Here is a 15,385-nt window from a genome sequence, read left to right on the forward strand (position 1 = left end):
ACACTGAGACAAAATCAAGGGAAATTCAATCCATCTTAGTCTAACAACTAGAAGTCTTTGGACTACCTGAATAGATATTATGGAGGACATATTCCTTAAATAAAGGACTCTAAACAGCAAGTATCTTCAAGTGATCCCCTCAGTGTGTCATTGATAACTACAATTTTCCTCGATTTCCCCACTAACGGCTCCCTTTTGGCCGGGCTGGAAAATCAACAAAACAACGGCTGCAGCAACAGGAATCCTGATTTTGAGCAAACGGAGTGCAGGATAAACAAATAAACAAAGGCCACCGAAGGGGGTGGTGAGCCTGGTTAGGGGGGAAGCGTTTCCCCAGCAACGGAAATTCTAAACCGTAACTCATCCCCCCTTCCAATCTCCACGCTCCCCTGGCTTGCCAAACTATTTTCATGAGTAATTGCCGTTGTGCATGCGCCTCTGTCTGGAAAATGGCAGTGCTCCCGCCACCCCCTTTCGACACTTTCAGCCACCCCCGCCCCTGGCCTCATCATAGCCATTGCCATCACCATCAGCTGTATTTGTTGTCAGTTCTGGTCGGGGTTTAAGCCATTTAGCCAGACCGAGCTTCGGGCCAAAAGCAAAAGCACCCAACCAGGTAAACTGTTGATTCCATGTGCGACGCGACTGCCAGGAATCTCTCACAGGACCTCACAGGCCCAGCCCATGCGCCGCCCCAAAACAGGATCCACTTGAGAACTTTGGCCTATTCCACCCATCTGCTATATGTCCACGTCGCAATATATGTTTGTTCTCCGCTTACAGTGGAGCTTCTCTAAGGTGATAGGGTTTTAATTAAAATAAGAGCTAAAATTTAACAAATTGTAAAATATTTTCTAAGCCTTGGCTAAGCTATAATTAATAGTAGATAGAAGATACTAGATAGCTTTCTTAGCCAGGCCTCACTGTGCTTGCGAAACGTGCATACATTTGCCAGGACTTTGCTTTCAGCAGCATTACAGTCCTAATGGCATTTACCTTTATTAGCATGGAGACAGGCACAAAAGATCCTTATCCATTCACAGCCAAAAGGATAAAGTTTTTTCTTCTCAGGCATTGCACTCAGCTTATATACATACCCTTTGACCTTTTGCCGGACCAGCCGCAGACTTTCTTTCAGTGGACAGGACATTTTTTCGGCTTGGAACGCAAATGGCAAGGATGCGAGTGCGATTGCGATTGCGAGTGTGAGTGCGAGGAGAGGGAAAAGTAAAGTGTAAACCAAATCGGGTCCCCAGATGGCAATAATTTCCAAGCGGGCAAGTATAAAGCAATTCGCTCGAAAGTATGCTATAAAAATGCGGGACACGCGAAAGGAGACACCAAATGGAGAGCTCAGTGACGAAAGAAAGACAGATACACACAAACAGAGACATCGGGGCTATCAATTCCGGGCTCTTTAGGCTATTTTTGTCCGGCAGTCTATACCCTAATGCACCTAGAATTTGGCCCAACAACCCTCTATTTCGCTCCCCCAAAAAAAAAGTGGACGACAGAACCCTTCTAAATATAGCCATCAAATGCTGATTATCAGACCATAAAAGTTTTCATTTCGTTTCATTGCACCGGAGTCCGGACCAACTCTAAATTCCAAACTGTGGTCAGGCAGTTGGCCAGCCGTGGGGTCTGCGGCTTGATTAGTTAGTTATTTTCCCAAAAACCGCAGGATTGTTATAAACACACTTTGGGGGGCAATTTTAATTGCATAATGCGTGAAAAGCGGGGAACACCCGGGATGCGAAATATGAAATGTAAATTTCCCAAAAAGACCATCATGACCGCAAAACTAATGCACGAAACATATCCGATTAAATTCATTCAAATTTTTTTTTTATTTTCGCTTAGATGAGCAGAACGGTAGGGAAATGGGAAATGGAGTGGAGACGTGGAAATTGGAGAGGTAGAGATTGGAGAGGTGGAAACTGGAGAGGTGGTTCAGTGGAGGGTGGAGATGGAAGATGGAAATGGAAAAGCGCTGAAAAACCGGGATGAGTTCGGTTGATTGTCACTTGAATATTCCAAGCGTGATCGATGCGCAGCGCTTTCGCTTCCCTGAATTGAATTCGCCAAGCTCCCCACGTAAGCGGCTTGCCCTCTCTTTCTCTCGTTTGGGGATGTCGCCATCTCTCTCCTTATCATGCCCATATCCGCCCCCCCTCTCGTGGGCAAAATTAATGCCAATTTTTATGCTTGATTTATGGCATCGCATTTATTCTGTTGGGGCATCTCCGCCTTTTTGGCCCCGGCTTCATTTGAATTCAATTGCTGGCGAAGATGCCACGGCGCTGATTTTGTCGCAGCAGAATGTGGCAAATGTCGGAGGAGCAGGTCGAGAGCGGCACGTGACCCGCTAACCTCGAAAGCGGAATCCGAATCCTCCCAGAACTCAGAAAACACACACACACACACAGCTGCCAAAGGGCAATAAAAAATTGACAACGCCAACGCCAACTGACAGAGGCGCAAAATGTGAAGTGAGGGGAGACTTGGTACACTGAAAAAAATAGTCTAAAATAAATTTATATATTATGTACTTGATTTATATGTTAATTAAACTCCTAATTAAAATTAATTAACAGTACAGAACTACAAATTATACAAAATTATGTTAAAATCCTTGGTTTTTTTTCTCAGTTTTAAGGACATCTTGTAACCTCGATTTTGCAGCCATCCCTCAGCTGGGAGGGACTAGTAGCCACATTAAGCTCTGACTGCCTATCAGTTGCCACTGCCGCAATTCTAGTATTCTTTTTCCTTTTGGCATCTGTGGCAGAGGCAGAGGCAGTTGCATTTGCATTGGCTACCCCTTGGATGCAGGCCCCTGTTTTTGTCCCAACCCACAGGTAAACACCTGCGGCCGGCACTTTAGTGATATTAGAGGGCCCCAGGACGAGGTTGAGCTAGCAGGAGCCAGGCAGCGGCGGCACCAGCGGCGGAAGAGAAGCGTCAGCCATTTTGGGCTGGTAGGCCGGAAGCACTTTGCGTGCAGATTTATGGGAATTCTCCCAGGCCCAATCCTCTGCGGGACTGGCATACATCTGCATGCATTCCCGATTGTTTGCGTAAGTGTGTGGGTGTGTGGGTGTGGGGGCTCCGGTGTGTTTATGGCCACACATCCTTTGGCTTACCGCGCCGCGGAGTGGTGCTTTTATTTTGTGAATGCATTTAAATTGCGTTTCTTTGGCGGAAGATAAACCTGTCGGCACTTGACAACCTTATCGCAACGCCCAAAGTGGAAAAAACCATTCATCACATAACAGATGTACATTTTCGGGGGATCCTTTCAATGAAAATTATTTTAACTGACAAATTAGACCTTAATCTTTTTACTAAAAATGCTATTCTTATTTTTTAAAATTAATTTAAATCAATTATCATTTAAAATTCAGCTTTAAACTAATACATTTCAGTTTCCCATTTTGTGAATTTTCTGTCCAAGTGTTAGCTGAAGCTTAAAGTGAAATCAGGCATGCCATTTGAGTCTCCAACTGAGCAACCCCACTCCCCAATCGCTTTGAGCCAACTGGCCACTCCGTCCTGCCTCCTCTCTGACTTGGCTTTAAGTTGTGTGTGTTATGGCATTCGACTTGTTTGCCATTCATTCGCTGTCCACTCACGCAGCCTCACTTCTCTTTGCGCGGCACTTGCCAGTAATCTCTGCCGCGGCAGCCAAAGCAGCTACCCCTGCCCCACGGAACTTCCTTTTTTAAATCAGCCAACACTCTCTGCCATTACACTGGGAGAAGCAAATAGAACATTTGATAAATATTGATTGACTATTGATAAGATGAAATATTTAAAGGATGCAAGGCTATCGAAAAGTTATTACTCATACGCAGTGTTGTCTCAGCCTTGATTTTTTAATAAAAGTTAAAAGGAAATAGGTCGTTTAGCTTTGATTTGTAATTTTTGATAAAGTTAAAATATAAATATATTTTTGGATAAACTACTTAATAAAAGTCGAATGAATGTGGAACTAAAATATGTACATCACATTACTCATACGCAACGTTGACCTACCAATTTCACAAAACTTCTGTTTCCAAACAAAATGTTAAATTCTGTTATTTTTCTTACGTTTTAAAAGTGAGATTAAAAATTTTCTTTTCAAAAAAGAACACAATTTGGGAAAAAATTACGTATACGCAGGGTTGGCTTAGAATACATTTTGAAGATTTATATTATTATCTTACCAACATTATATCTATAACTTTAATTTCATGTTATTTTCTATATTTTAATATATTTTTAAATATTTTAAATTTATTTTAAAAATATATTTTATGGAAATATTCCTACACAATCAAAATTAAAGTAAAAAATGTACAAAAATGCCAGAATTTGTATATTTAAAAGGAGTTTTGTATTGTCACATAAAATAATTGCTCAGTGTACCCCCATCAATGCCGTGCACATAATCCGTTTAAAATGAGCGCTAGCTGTGCTCCAGTTTCCGCTGCTCCTGTCTTCTGAGTGCACTGAAATTAATTTAACGACTTGGCGCACTTCAAACTGCACAAGCACAAGCACATGAGGCGGAAGTGGAAGTGTGGAGAGTAGTGGATAGTGGGTGGAGGGTAGAGGGTGGTGGAGAGTGGCATGTGGCGTCCCTGTTGCGCACACAATAAAAAGAGGGAGGAAAAGAATCGGTGGTGGGTGGAAGAGTAAGGGGGATGAAGGGATATACGGACAGAGACGACAATGGCAACTTGACTTGACCTTGACACGTTCGACGCTTGACGTTCCCGTTTTTCAGTTTTCCTCCCAATTTTTTGTTTTTTTTTCGTGACTTTCTCTCGGCTTACGTAAATTCAATTTTCAGTTTGATGAAAGCAAAGTTTGTGCCACACACCTGTGTCGGTGTGAGTGCCGTGTGTTTGGATTGCGATAGAATCCTCAGCCTGCAAGTATGCAACGGTATAGCGTGTGGCATTCCCAGAGATACCCAGAGCGAAGAATTCAAATCTCTTGAAATAAGGAATATTTTTAGAAGTTCCTCCAATATATATTACACGGTGCGACAGTGAAAAAACACTTGTGAAACGAGATAGTGTAGGTTGTTAATCTGGTCGAAGAGAACTCAAAAATATTTTGTTTTATTTTTGGAACCCTCCAATTTTTTTTTACTTAAAAAAAAACGTTTTTCGGGACTTTTTTGCGCTTAAAAATTCCTGAACGCGTTTTTTTCAACCGATTTCAAAATTTTCGGTGTTTTTCAATAGTTAAATGTTGTAGCTTTTGAAAAAAAACTATATCTTCGATTTTGGTGAACAAAAAGGAAAAAATTTTTACACCTGAAACTAAAGTTTTCGACTTTTATTCGTGTTTTTCGGATTTTGATGCCAGTTTTTCGGCACAACTTACAAAAATTCGGCCATTTTTGATACATATCAATGTTGCCTCATTCATTCAGAATAAAACGAGACAAATTTCATCAAAAAATTATGAAAATTGGTGAAGTTATAACGCTTTTCCCAAAAAAAGTCAATTCAACCTTGCGTGCGCTCCGGAGTACCTGTGTGTATAAGTCAGGAATTTGCTCTTCTTCTTATAGTGCTCCCATGGTTTTATTGACTTTTTTTGGGAAAAGCGTTATAACTTCAACAATTTGTATTATTTTTTAATGAAATTTGTCTCGTTCTATTCCGTATTATTGAGACAATATTAATATGTGGCATAAATGACAAACTTTTTGTCAGAAGAAAGCAATATACTCTTATTTTTATACACATTGTTCCTCCGAAGCGCCCGCTAGGTTGAGTTGACTTTTTTTGGGAAAAGCGTTATAACTTCACCAATTTTCATAATTTTTTGATGAAATTTGTCTCGTTTTATTCTGAATGAATGAGGCAACATTGATATGTATCAAAAATGGCCGAATTTTTGTAAGTTGTGCCGAAAAACTGGCATCAAAATCCGAAAAACACGAATAGAAGTCGAAAACTTTAGTTTCAGGTGTAAAAATTTTGTCCTTTTTGTTCAACAAAATCGAAGATATATTTTTTTTTCAAAAGCTACAACATTTAACTATTGAAAAACACCGAAAATTTTGAAATCGGTTGAAAAAAACGCGTTCAGGAATTTTTAAGCGCAAAAAAGTCCCGAAAAAACGGTTTTTTTTTAAATAAAAAAAAATTGGAGGGTTCCAAAAATATAAAAAAAATATTTTTGAGTTCTCTTCGACCAGATTAACAACCTACACTATCTCGTTTCCCAAGTGTATTTCGTTTTTTTTTTTTTGTCGCACAGTGTTATGTATGTGACATAGTACACGAATAAAGAAGACCGGATGTACATATACTGCCAGTGTCAAGGTGAATGCGAAGGTAGATAAGAGAAGAAGCGTGTGATTTGCACAATCTGCACACAACTCGAAATTAAATTTGGCCCGGCGAGCAGCTCGAACTTTTTGCAAAAGGTCAAAATGTTAATGTATTTGAAATGAGCCGCCGCAAAGGACTAAGGGAAAGTGGAAGCCACAGCAGCCGAACAGCAAGGCTTCGGGGCGAGGCCCAACAGAGAAACTTTCTCCCCTCGGTAAGTGGCAAAAACTTGTCCATGTTCATTCAACTTGACACGGTCGCCAGCGGGCAGACAAACTGCCTCCAAAAAAGTTCCCTCCACAAAAAAAGAAATATGTCGATGTCCTAAAGAGGATGACGAGAGGGAAATGCCCTAGAAATAATATAAAAGGATGTTTAATTTTCACAAAAAAGTTATGCCAAAATGTATTTCAAAATGAAAAATACAAAGATGAAAAATTTTGAAGGGTAAAAAGTTAGTTTTCAGTATTAAATCCATTTCTAGGGTATCATGATCGAAGCAAGTGGAAGCCCAACATTCCTTTGTGAGGGTCTTACAACCAAGGGGCGTGGAATGTTTAATGCGATTTGCCACACGTTGCCAAGACGGCCCCCTGTTGAATTACTTAGTATAAAGAAACTCACATCATGGTCCACCTTCGTTCGTTATTGGCAAGATTGGTACACGCGCCTATTTCCCCTGATTTGGATCCAATATGCACAGCATTGTCACGGGGTCTGTCAGACAATCTGTAAAATGACTAAATAATTACACAAATGTATCGAAGAGAGTGATTTCGTTCAAGTACCTCCTGCTGCCATTGAATTCCAGAGAGCAATTATCAAGATTAAAATCAGACCCAAAACCTGCATGCTGTGTTCGCTTAGAAGAACCTTAAGAAACTGATTTCTGAATGGAATTATAAATAAACAAGTTCCTCCTTCTTATCAGTTGAAAGTTTAAAGCTTCGAGTAAGCTGATACGAATGCTGCAACTAAATGTATATATATTTATAAAATACTTACTTATTTGCCTTACCTTTAATGTTATACATTTAATATTATATATTATATAGTGAATATTATAATTTTGAATCCTCTATGTTTATTAAACCCCAAATATTGAAAGAACAATTTCAAATAATCCGCCAATTTATCGATAGCTCCCACCTGTTATGCACAAGTCTGGCAGGTTAATTTCTTAGTGTTGAGAGTCGCTGTTAAAATTCAATGTTGGTCAGCGATTGCAGTCATAGAATATCGATATTTTGATGATATCAACATAATATCAACAAACCTAAACGAAACTGTTTATTTTTACTCGTAGTTTATTTTCTTAGGCCTGAGAAATAAAACGGCACAATGGGCGAGGCCAACGAGAATCCCTACGACATGGACAGCTCCAGCTTCGATTCAGAAATGTACCTGGAAAGGCTGCTGAAGGTATACGTGTTGGTGCCCCACCACAAAAAGTACCCACCTTATGTTCCCGTTTCCATTTATCTTTTTCAAGGATTGCTCACTGAAACAAATTATGGACACCGAGGCGGCGGTGGTAAAGGACACCCAAACCCTTCACTCGGACATGCAAACCTTGGTCTACGAGAACTACAACAAGTTCATCTCCGCCACGGACACAATTCGCCGGATGAAGGATGACTTTAAGCAGATGGAGACGGATGTGAACCTTCTGATGACCAAGATGCAGTCCATCACCACGTTCAGTGAGCAGATCACGGGAACTCTCCAGGGAACCAGGTCGCAGCTTTGTCGCCTGTCCGAGAAACACTCCCTCCTCAAGCGGTTGCAGTTCCTCTCCACCCTCCCCGCCAAGCTGAAATCCCTCATCGAGGAACAGAACTACTCGCAGGCAGTGCAGGACTACCTCCACGCCCAGAAGGTGTTTGCCCAATACGGACGGCAACCATCGTTCGACGGCATCCAGAGGGACTGCGACGCCATAATGGCGGATTTGAAGGAGCGCCTGCGGAAGGACTTCCAGAGGGCTGGGAATACGGCCCAATCGCTAACCGAAATCGGAGAGCTGCTCCTCCAGTTGGACGAGAAGACCTCGGACCTGGCCAGCGAGATGCTCACCTGCGCCGGCAAAAGACTTCACGAGCAAATCGTCATGCTGCAGGATCAAACTGAGCGGGATATGCTGGAGTTTGTGGACATGGGCATCGATGGTTTCCTCAACGATCTGGCACTAGTGGTGACCTCCTACTTTGACATGTTTGTGGCCAAGCACTACGAGCACGAGAGGTAAGGTTTTCCAAAAAGAATCCAATAGGAATTTTCTCAAACTCCTTGATCTTCAACAGAGACGACTTCCAGGAGAACGCCCTGCAAGAGCTGAATGTCTTCCTCAACCAGAACATAGACAAGTACCTGACCCTCGTCCAGGACCGGGTTGAGTCGGACATTGGCTACGGCGACACCCAAGTGATGCTCCGCGCTCTGGATCGCCTTCATCGACGCCTGCAGGCCATGCGAAATATCTGCCGCGGCCTCGAAGTCCAACGCAACACGGTTTCCATCATTATTGGAGCTGCCCACCAGTTGTGCGATGCTCATTCGAAAAACCTCAAGGATCACTTTGCCGACAGCTTGAGTGCTGTCAGATTGTCCCTGGTTTCGGCCAAGAGCGATACTGGTAGCCTGAACTTGAGCGATCTGATCAGCAACCTATACGTGGCCATGGTGGAGAAGATCAAGGGTGTGTTGCAGGATCTACTGATCTTCCTGCGCACCGATTGGTCCTTCAACATCAAGGCCGAGCACAAGGGCGCCCTGTGTGTGGAGGGCATTCGGGAGAACCTGCTGATTGGCTTCCTGCGGCACATAGCCAAGGTTATGTGCGGTTTCGGGGATGCCTCCAGCTCCAGCCCGCCAAATCTGTTGCTGGTTCTCTCCAAGACATGCCTGGAACTGGAGCAGCAGGGAGTGCATATTTTGGTGAGAATCCTCCTCCATTTCTTTAAATTCAACTCTAATTATCCATTTTAAAACAGATTGCTCTGGTGGATGACCTTTACGAGATAGACTCGGAGAACAGTGCCACTTTGACTCACGAAACGGAAATCTGTGCCGAGATGCGGGAAACGGCCCAAGCTCTATTAGATGCATACGTTCGCCTGCAGGGCACAAACATCTCGCAGATGCTGCGGAAAAGCGTCGAAACGAGGGATTGGCTGAACTGCCTGGAGCCCAGATCCGTGCGGGCTGTGATGAAGCGGGTGGTCGAGGAGCTGGGCAGCATTGAAACCGTGGTGGCCAGTCTGTATGAGTCCACGGGCACCACGGCATCCGGGTTCCGCACCACAGCCAGCAGTGATTCCAGCCGGAAGACCTATTTCAGCAACTTTGCCTCGGCATCGAAGCCGCAGTATCGCTCCAACTGGTCCAACTACACGCCGTCGCAGCTGGAATCCAGTTACGTGTCCAACATCCATCGATTGTTTTCCGAGCGAGTGGAGATTTTCACTTCGGTGGACTTTACCAAGGCGTCCATTGTGATGGGCATTATCAAAATTGGTCTCAAGGTGGGTGCTATCTATGGGTATATCTTCCATCAGGATGTACAAAGCCTTTATCCTTTCTTGCAGACCCTTTTGGAGTGCGTGCGCCTGCGAACGTTTAGCAAGTTCGGACTTCAGCAAATCCAAGTGGACGCCCACTACCTGCAAATGAACCTCTGGCGGTTTGTGAGCGATGAAAAGTGAGTTTGTTGTTGGAATAAAAGATAAACTGATTTATAAGAATAGTTCTTGCAGCTTGGTGAACTTCCTCCTGGATGAGATCCTCGGCTCTGCTGTCCAGCGCTGTCTGGAATCCGTTCTAATGGAGCCCAATGCCGTGGAGATTATTTGCGAAAGGGGTTAGTATTTGAAAACAAAATCAATCCACATTCCACTTAACATATGTATCCGTCTATTTTGTTGAACACTGCTAGCTTAAGGATCTTTACAATAAATAGTTCTATTGACAAATCAATTTTTGAATTTTTGGGAAACAAAACGTGTCTAATATTCGAATTCTAAAGAAATATGTACAATGTGCATATGTTTGGTTGAAAGAACGCATTTGATGCCACAGAATCTTAACTTTTTCTTTAAAATCTAAAGGGCTTAAAGAAAATTTCAATCTGTTGCTTCTGGACTAAGACACAGGGTGAACTCGATGCTCTCCGACTTGAGGTCCTCGTCGGTTTGGGTCAACAGAATGCTATGCGTTTCGCCACCCTCGTCGCCCGTCGTCGAAATGGTCGGGATACTGGTGGTCTCGTCCTCGACGGCCTTTCGCTTTTCGGAACGCGCTTGGCGCGCCTCCTCGAACTCCTTGGGATGGCACTTCCGTCGGTGTGTATGCTGGTTGGCATTCGAGTTGAAGGTTTTCGGGCAGTGCGGGCACTTGTACAGCACCTCGCCCGTGTGCATGGTCATGTGCTCTCGCAGGGAAATGGCCTTCTTGAAGGCCTTGCCGCACACACTGCACTCGTGCTTGCGATCCGTAAGGTGGACGTACCGCTGATGGCTCAGCATTGCGCTCCGATTTGGCGACACCTTGCCGCATAGGTCGCAGGTGGCAGCGGTGCCATTGTGCCGCCGAACATGCTTCTTCAGGCTGTGCTTGTTCTTGTGCCAGGACCCGCAAATGTCGCACTGCACCTTGGGCTCCGTCACGCCGGCGTGCTCCAGTTGATGCCGCTGGAAGGCGGCTCGACCGCGGATGACCTGCGCGCAGATGTCGCACATGGTGCCATAATTCCCGTGGACCAGTTTCACATGCGTACAGAGCATCGATTCGTTGGGAAACCTATTGGGATTAAAAGTTTATTCTATTTTATAGACAGGGACTGTATCAAGACGCACCTCCTTTCGCAAATATCGCAGACAACGTTGCGCTCCTTGTGAATGACACGATGCTGATCCAGCAAATACTGTTTGGTATATCTCTTTGGGCACTGCTCGCACATGAAGATCTTCTCCTCCTCCGGTTGGTGCTTCAGCAGCTCGTGGTTCCTCAGGCACTGCTTGTCCGCGAACCGCTTGTCGCACTGATTGCATCTACGAATATAGAGTATTAGTATGGAAACCCTCGCAAGTACTGCTTTGTCAGATTGGTGGCCTCCACTTTACCACTCACTTGAACTTCTCGGGATCGGCATGGCGATCGATATGGTCCGTGAGAAAGGAGCGCTTGTAAAACTTCTTATTGCAGCAGACGGCATAGCCCTTGCGATGGTGCGCCTGCAGCATGTGCTTGCAGAGGAGCAGAAAGGTCTCCTGTCCCTCATGGCACACATCGCACGTCAGCCGCATGTGCGCCGCGATCTTGGCGTCAATGGCCAACATGGACTGCTTGTAGTCCGCATAGCGCTTGTTTTTGGTGGGGGTGGCCTCTGCCTTGCTGGAATTCTTCTTGGCTCTCTTTTTGGAAACTGGTACTTTGGTGACTGCAGGGGGAGGAAGGTCTGTCGGGGCTTGAGATTTGATTTTGGCAGAGGATCTGGTCTCCCGGCGTTCCTCTGTAGCTGTAGAAGGCACTTTCTCAGCGTCGGGCTGTGTAGTTTCCTTTACTTCCTCCTCCACCTCCTCCTCCTCTTGAGTGATTACTTCGTTCAAGAACTGCTCGTTGCTAAAGGATTCCGTGCTCTCGTCGTCACTTGGAGCTCCGGAAAACGCCGGATTTCGGTCATCCTCCTCCTCCTCATCAGCGTTCTCTTCTACCTCATCCTGTTCCAGCACATGCGGCTCCTCCGGTGCCTCTGGCTTCGGCTGATCCTGTCCGGACTTCAGCGAGAACCTTTCCGTAAGCAGGCGATGGGCTTTCTCCACAGCCTGGTAGAACTCGTGGAAATTGCTTACTTTGTTCCAGCAGTTCCCGCAAATCACCGTAGATATCGGATCGTCGCTCTTTGGCTGAAATTAAACAAAAAACAAATCCTCAAACAAAATCCAAGCAGAGAATAAACAACTCGAACCTCAAACCAGAAGTATTTGGCCAGTATATTGGCCATGTTCAGGGATACTCCCATTGCCCCAAATATGTCGATCGTATCAAAATCCGGAACATTGTTACTTAGGCACAATCGGCAAATCATGATTTGAAATCAATGCATTTAAACTTTTAAACCAAGAAATGTTTGTTGATTTATTTTTGTGCGCGTCAAGGTAGCGACGAGTTTTCAAACAGAAACAATGGGCAGGAACATGTGGGCCTTGGGGGTTGTCATCGAAAACATATTAAATTTAAAAATGTTATAAATTAAAAATATAAAACTTCTTTCTTTCCGGATAACATTTAAATGCTCTATAAAGTAAAAAACAATACCTTGCAGTGCCATTTTTTTATGTAAGCTGTAATATCTAGTTCGCCAGCAGGAGTTTCTATCCGCAGAGCTTTTTAAATACAATAGAAACTCTATACTCATTAACCCTAATAATTTGTGAAATATGAAGAAACAATTCTGTTTTGTTTTTTAAAACCCAGTACCGTCTAAATGTCGTAGAATTTAAATTTGGCGCTTAAGCCCTGTGATGTTTTTGCGAATAAAATGAAACGATAAAGTTTCCTTGGAAAATATCGATATTTCGCGTAAATAAACATTTTTGACATCCCTACCTAATGGTCAGTGTTAAGAAGCGGACACCATTTCATACATAAAACCAAAATTTCGTAGCTTAAACGACGCATAGCAACTGCTCGAAGGTAATTATATCGCCAAATCAAATCGCAGTCACTCAGTTCAGCAGCATTAAATGCAAATCAAAGCAAATTCATCTGCCAAAACGACCCCAGAATCAAATTCATGGCCCCAGCTAAAAAATTTTCTTCTCTGTGCGTCCGTGTATGCGTGCGACGTGTGTGTGTGTGTGTGTGTGTGTGCGTGCAGCTTCATGCATGTGTGCGATAGAGAGAAGGAGAGAGAGGAGTGCTGTGTTTGTGTATGTGGACAGTGACTCTTTGGTTAGAGGGAAAACAAAGAAAACTTCAGAAATGAACGACGTAAAAGGCATTTTCAATGAAAACATTGTTTTGTAACATTATTTTTTTTAGCTTGCTAAAATTTTATAACTAAAAAAAATTTCCTCCTTTTTTCCCCTCATTCGGGTTGCCAGATCTTGAAGCCTCTGGAGAGGGCGCTTTTTGGCGTTGCCACATTTCGAGGGCTCTGCAGAAAAGAGAGAATTTTTTTTGAGAGAAAAAAATTTGAGAGATGAAAATTTTTGTTTTTTTTTTTATTCAGCTTGAAATTTTATTTGGCTCTTAGAAAAAAGAGAATTTTTTAAGAGAGATGAAAATTTTTGTTTTTTCTATTATTCAGCTTGAAGTTTTATTGGGCTCTTAAACTCCCATACACTCTTAACTTAAACTTAATACGAGAAACTCATGTTTGAGAGTTTGAGAAATGAGATCTTACACTAATTTTGACAATATTAGACTTAAAATCTATTTTGGCCTAATACAATGGTTCTGAATAATTAACAACACTTAAAATTTCTACTTTATTTTGTAGATTTAACCAATTTTTTCGAACTTCTAAGAGGTCCGTGTTTGGAACAAACGGTACCCCATTTTCCCCCTTGCAAAATTTAATGTGGGATCCCGTTGTGGTTTTAGCCACAAAAGGACATAAATTACAGGGATAAATTTTCGATATTCGAAGACACGTTTCCAGATGTTTATCATATTCAGCTCTTGTTGACAGTTTTAAAAAACAAAAATGGCATTGCCGCTTGCCGCATTCAAAAACCCTTGGCTCCCTTCCATCCTCCCGGTTTCCTTCGATGATAAATTTCTTTGTCCTTAATGATGATGATGATGATGTCTGGGTGAATTGTTGTGATGTTTCATTATCCGGTTGTCCTTCCAAAATCCTTTTCAACTTTGCTAATAATGATGATGATAATGATGATGATGATACTGATGATGATGATACTGATGATGGAGACGATGGTATGAATGGTAGGGATGGGGGTGTTTGGGATGTTTGTAGTGGTTTAATGATGGGGATGTTTGGGATGTTTGGGGGTGTTTGAATTTCTATTATTGGTAGGGATGCGGATGATTGGGGTGTTTGAATTTCTCTTATTGGTAGGGATGCGGATGATTGGGGTGCTGGAATTTGTATAAATGGTAGGGATGCGGAGAGAGCTGGCGGCGGCAGTTGTGGCGTTCAATGCAGTTAATATTGACGCAGTCTGCCTACGTGCAAAATGGCAACACCGCCGCCTTTCCCACACCCCTTATCACTCATTATCGCTCACCGGAATGTCCAGGTCTGCGAAAAACACAACAACAACTAAAAAACTGAGTACAGTGAAGCTACATTGTGTAAAATGCATACGTGTATTGGTGCATGGACATGTTTTTAAAGCAGGGCTTCATTCTCATCATTTGGATGAGAAGTTTAGGGGTCATATTCACGCCCCTTTTAAAAGGTGTTCTGGCTAAGAATTTTGGGATTCTCCGAAAAGAATTTAATATAAGACTTAGATTGGAGAATTTTTAAGAATTGAAAATTATACCACTCCCTATTAGATACACCCCATCTTTAATGTACACCCTGTTGTTTGTGTTATATGTAAAATTATTATATTATTTATTTAATTTATATTATTTATTTCAAATAAACCCCTCACAGGATCACTCTAATCAACCCATTTAATTACTGAATATATAGCCCTTTTTAATTAAATCAATGATTATCCAACAAAAGCTCAACTTCAAAACAAGAATTACCTGATACTAATTATTTTCATTTTCACGACATCTATTTAAGTCAACAGTCATGCAAGTAAATGTGCATAAGCTGGGAAAAACAAACAAAAACAACCTTATTATCGTTTAGGGCTAGAAACTTTGTTTTTCTTATTTATCAAAAGGGCCTCCAGCAAAGAGTCGAAAGGGACTTTTAAGTTTCTTCGAATATTACTCATACGACCTGTATTACAAACTTTCTTTTACCCCTCTACGTCGCACTCCCCCCACTCTCACTCGCACTCGCATTCTCCCTCCCCCTCGCCACCTGCTGCCCTCTCACCCGCCCCCGCCCCAGC

At 42.9% G+C, this 15,385-nt stretch overlaps 3 protein-coding genes and 1 long non-coding RNA gene across 5 annotated transcripts in view; 2 read left to right on the top strand and 2 right to left on the bottom strand.

Moving 5' to 3' along the window:
• LOC6493978 overlaps positions 1-7,238 on the bottom strand; it is a 56,111-nt gene extending 48,873 nt beyond the window's left edge. Inside the window, exons 1-2 of the mRNA XM_044715766.1 lie at positions 7,130-7,238; positions 6,966-7,070 (exon numbers count right to left, since the gene is read on the bottom strand). The gene's annotated coding sequence lies outside the window, so the exon portion shown is untranslated. The remainder of the gene's footprint in view (positions 1-6,965; positions 7,071-7,129) is intronic.
• A 303-nt stretch (positions 7,239-7,541) lies between these two features.
• On the top strand, positions 7,542-10,316 carry LOC6496597 (vacuolar protein sorting-associated protein 51 homolog). Of its 2 annotated transcripts, XM_044715767.1 has the most exons (7): positions 7,542-7,763; positions 7,834-8,585; positions 8,645-9,278; positions 9,335-9,865; positions 9,929-10,041; positions 10,097-10,200; positions 10,276-10,316. In XM_044715767.1, exons 1-7 carry the CDS (start codon positions 7,683-7,685, stop codon positions 10,278-10,280), a joined length of 2,220 nt encoding a protein of 739 aa, XP_044571702.1. In that variant the 5' UTR covers positions 7,542-7,682; the 3' UTR covers positions 10,281-10,316. The 2 variants fall into 2 exon arrangements, with proteins under 2 accessions (XP_044571702.1, XP_001961221.1); XM_001961185.4 differs by having other exon boundaries at positions 10,097-10,316.
• On the bottom strand, positions 10,231-12,535 carry LOC6493976 (transcription factor grauzone). The gene is made up of 4 exons (XM_001961186.4): positions 12,307-12,535; positions 11,469-12,244; positions 11,195-11,389; positions 10,231-11,138 (listed from the first exon to the last, which is right to left on the bottom strand). Exons 1-4 carry the CDS (start codon positions 12,424-12,426, stop codon positions 10,463-10,465), a joined length of 1,767 nt encoding a protein of 588 aa, XP_001961222.1. The 5' UTR covers positions 12,427-12,535; the 3' UTR covers positions 10,231-10,462.
• Positions 12,536-12,913: 378 nt separating this feature from the next.
• LOC123257278 lies at positions 12,914-15,378 on the top strand. Its single transcript, XR_006507304.1, has 3 exons — positions 12,914-13,034; positions 14,971-15,123; positions 15,178-15,378. It is a non-coding gene; the product is annotated as an uncharacterized LOC123257278 (long non-coding RNA).
• The last annotated feature ends 7 nt before the right edge of the window (positions 15,379-15,385 follow it).

Source organism: Drosophila ananassae, chromosome 3L (genome assembly GCF_017639315.1).
Source record: "Drosophila ananassae strain 14024-0371.13 chromosome 3L, ASM1763931v2, whole genome shotgun sequence".
Classification (NCBI taxonomy): domain Eukaryota; kingdom Metazoa; phylum Arthropoda; class Insecta; order Diptera; family Drosophilidae; genus Drosophila; species Drosophila ananassae.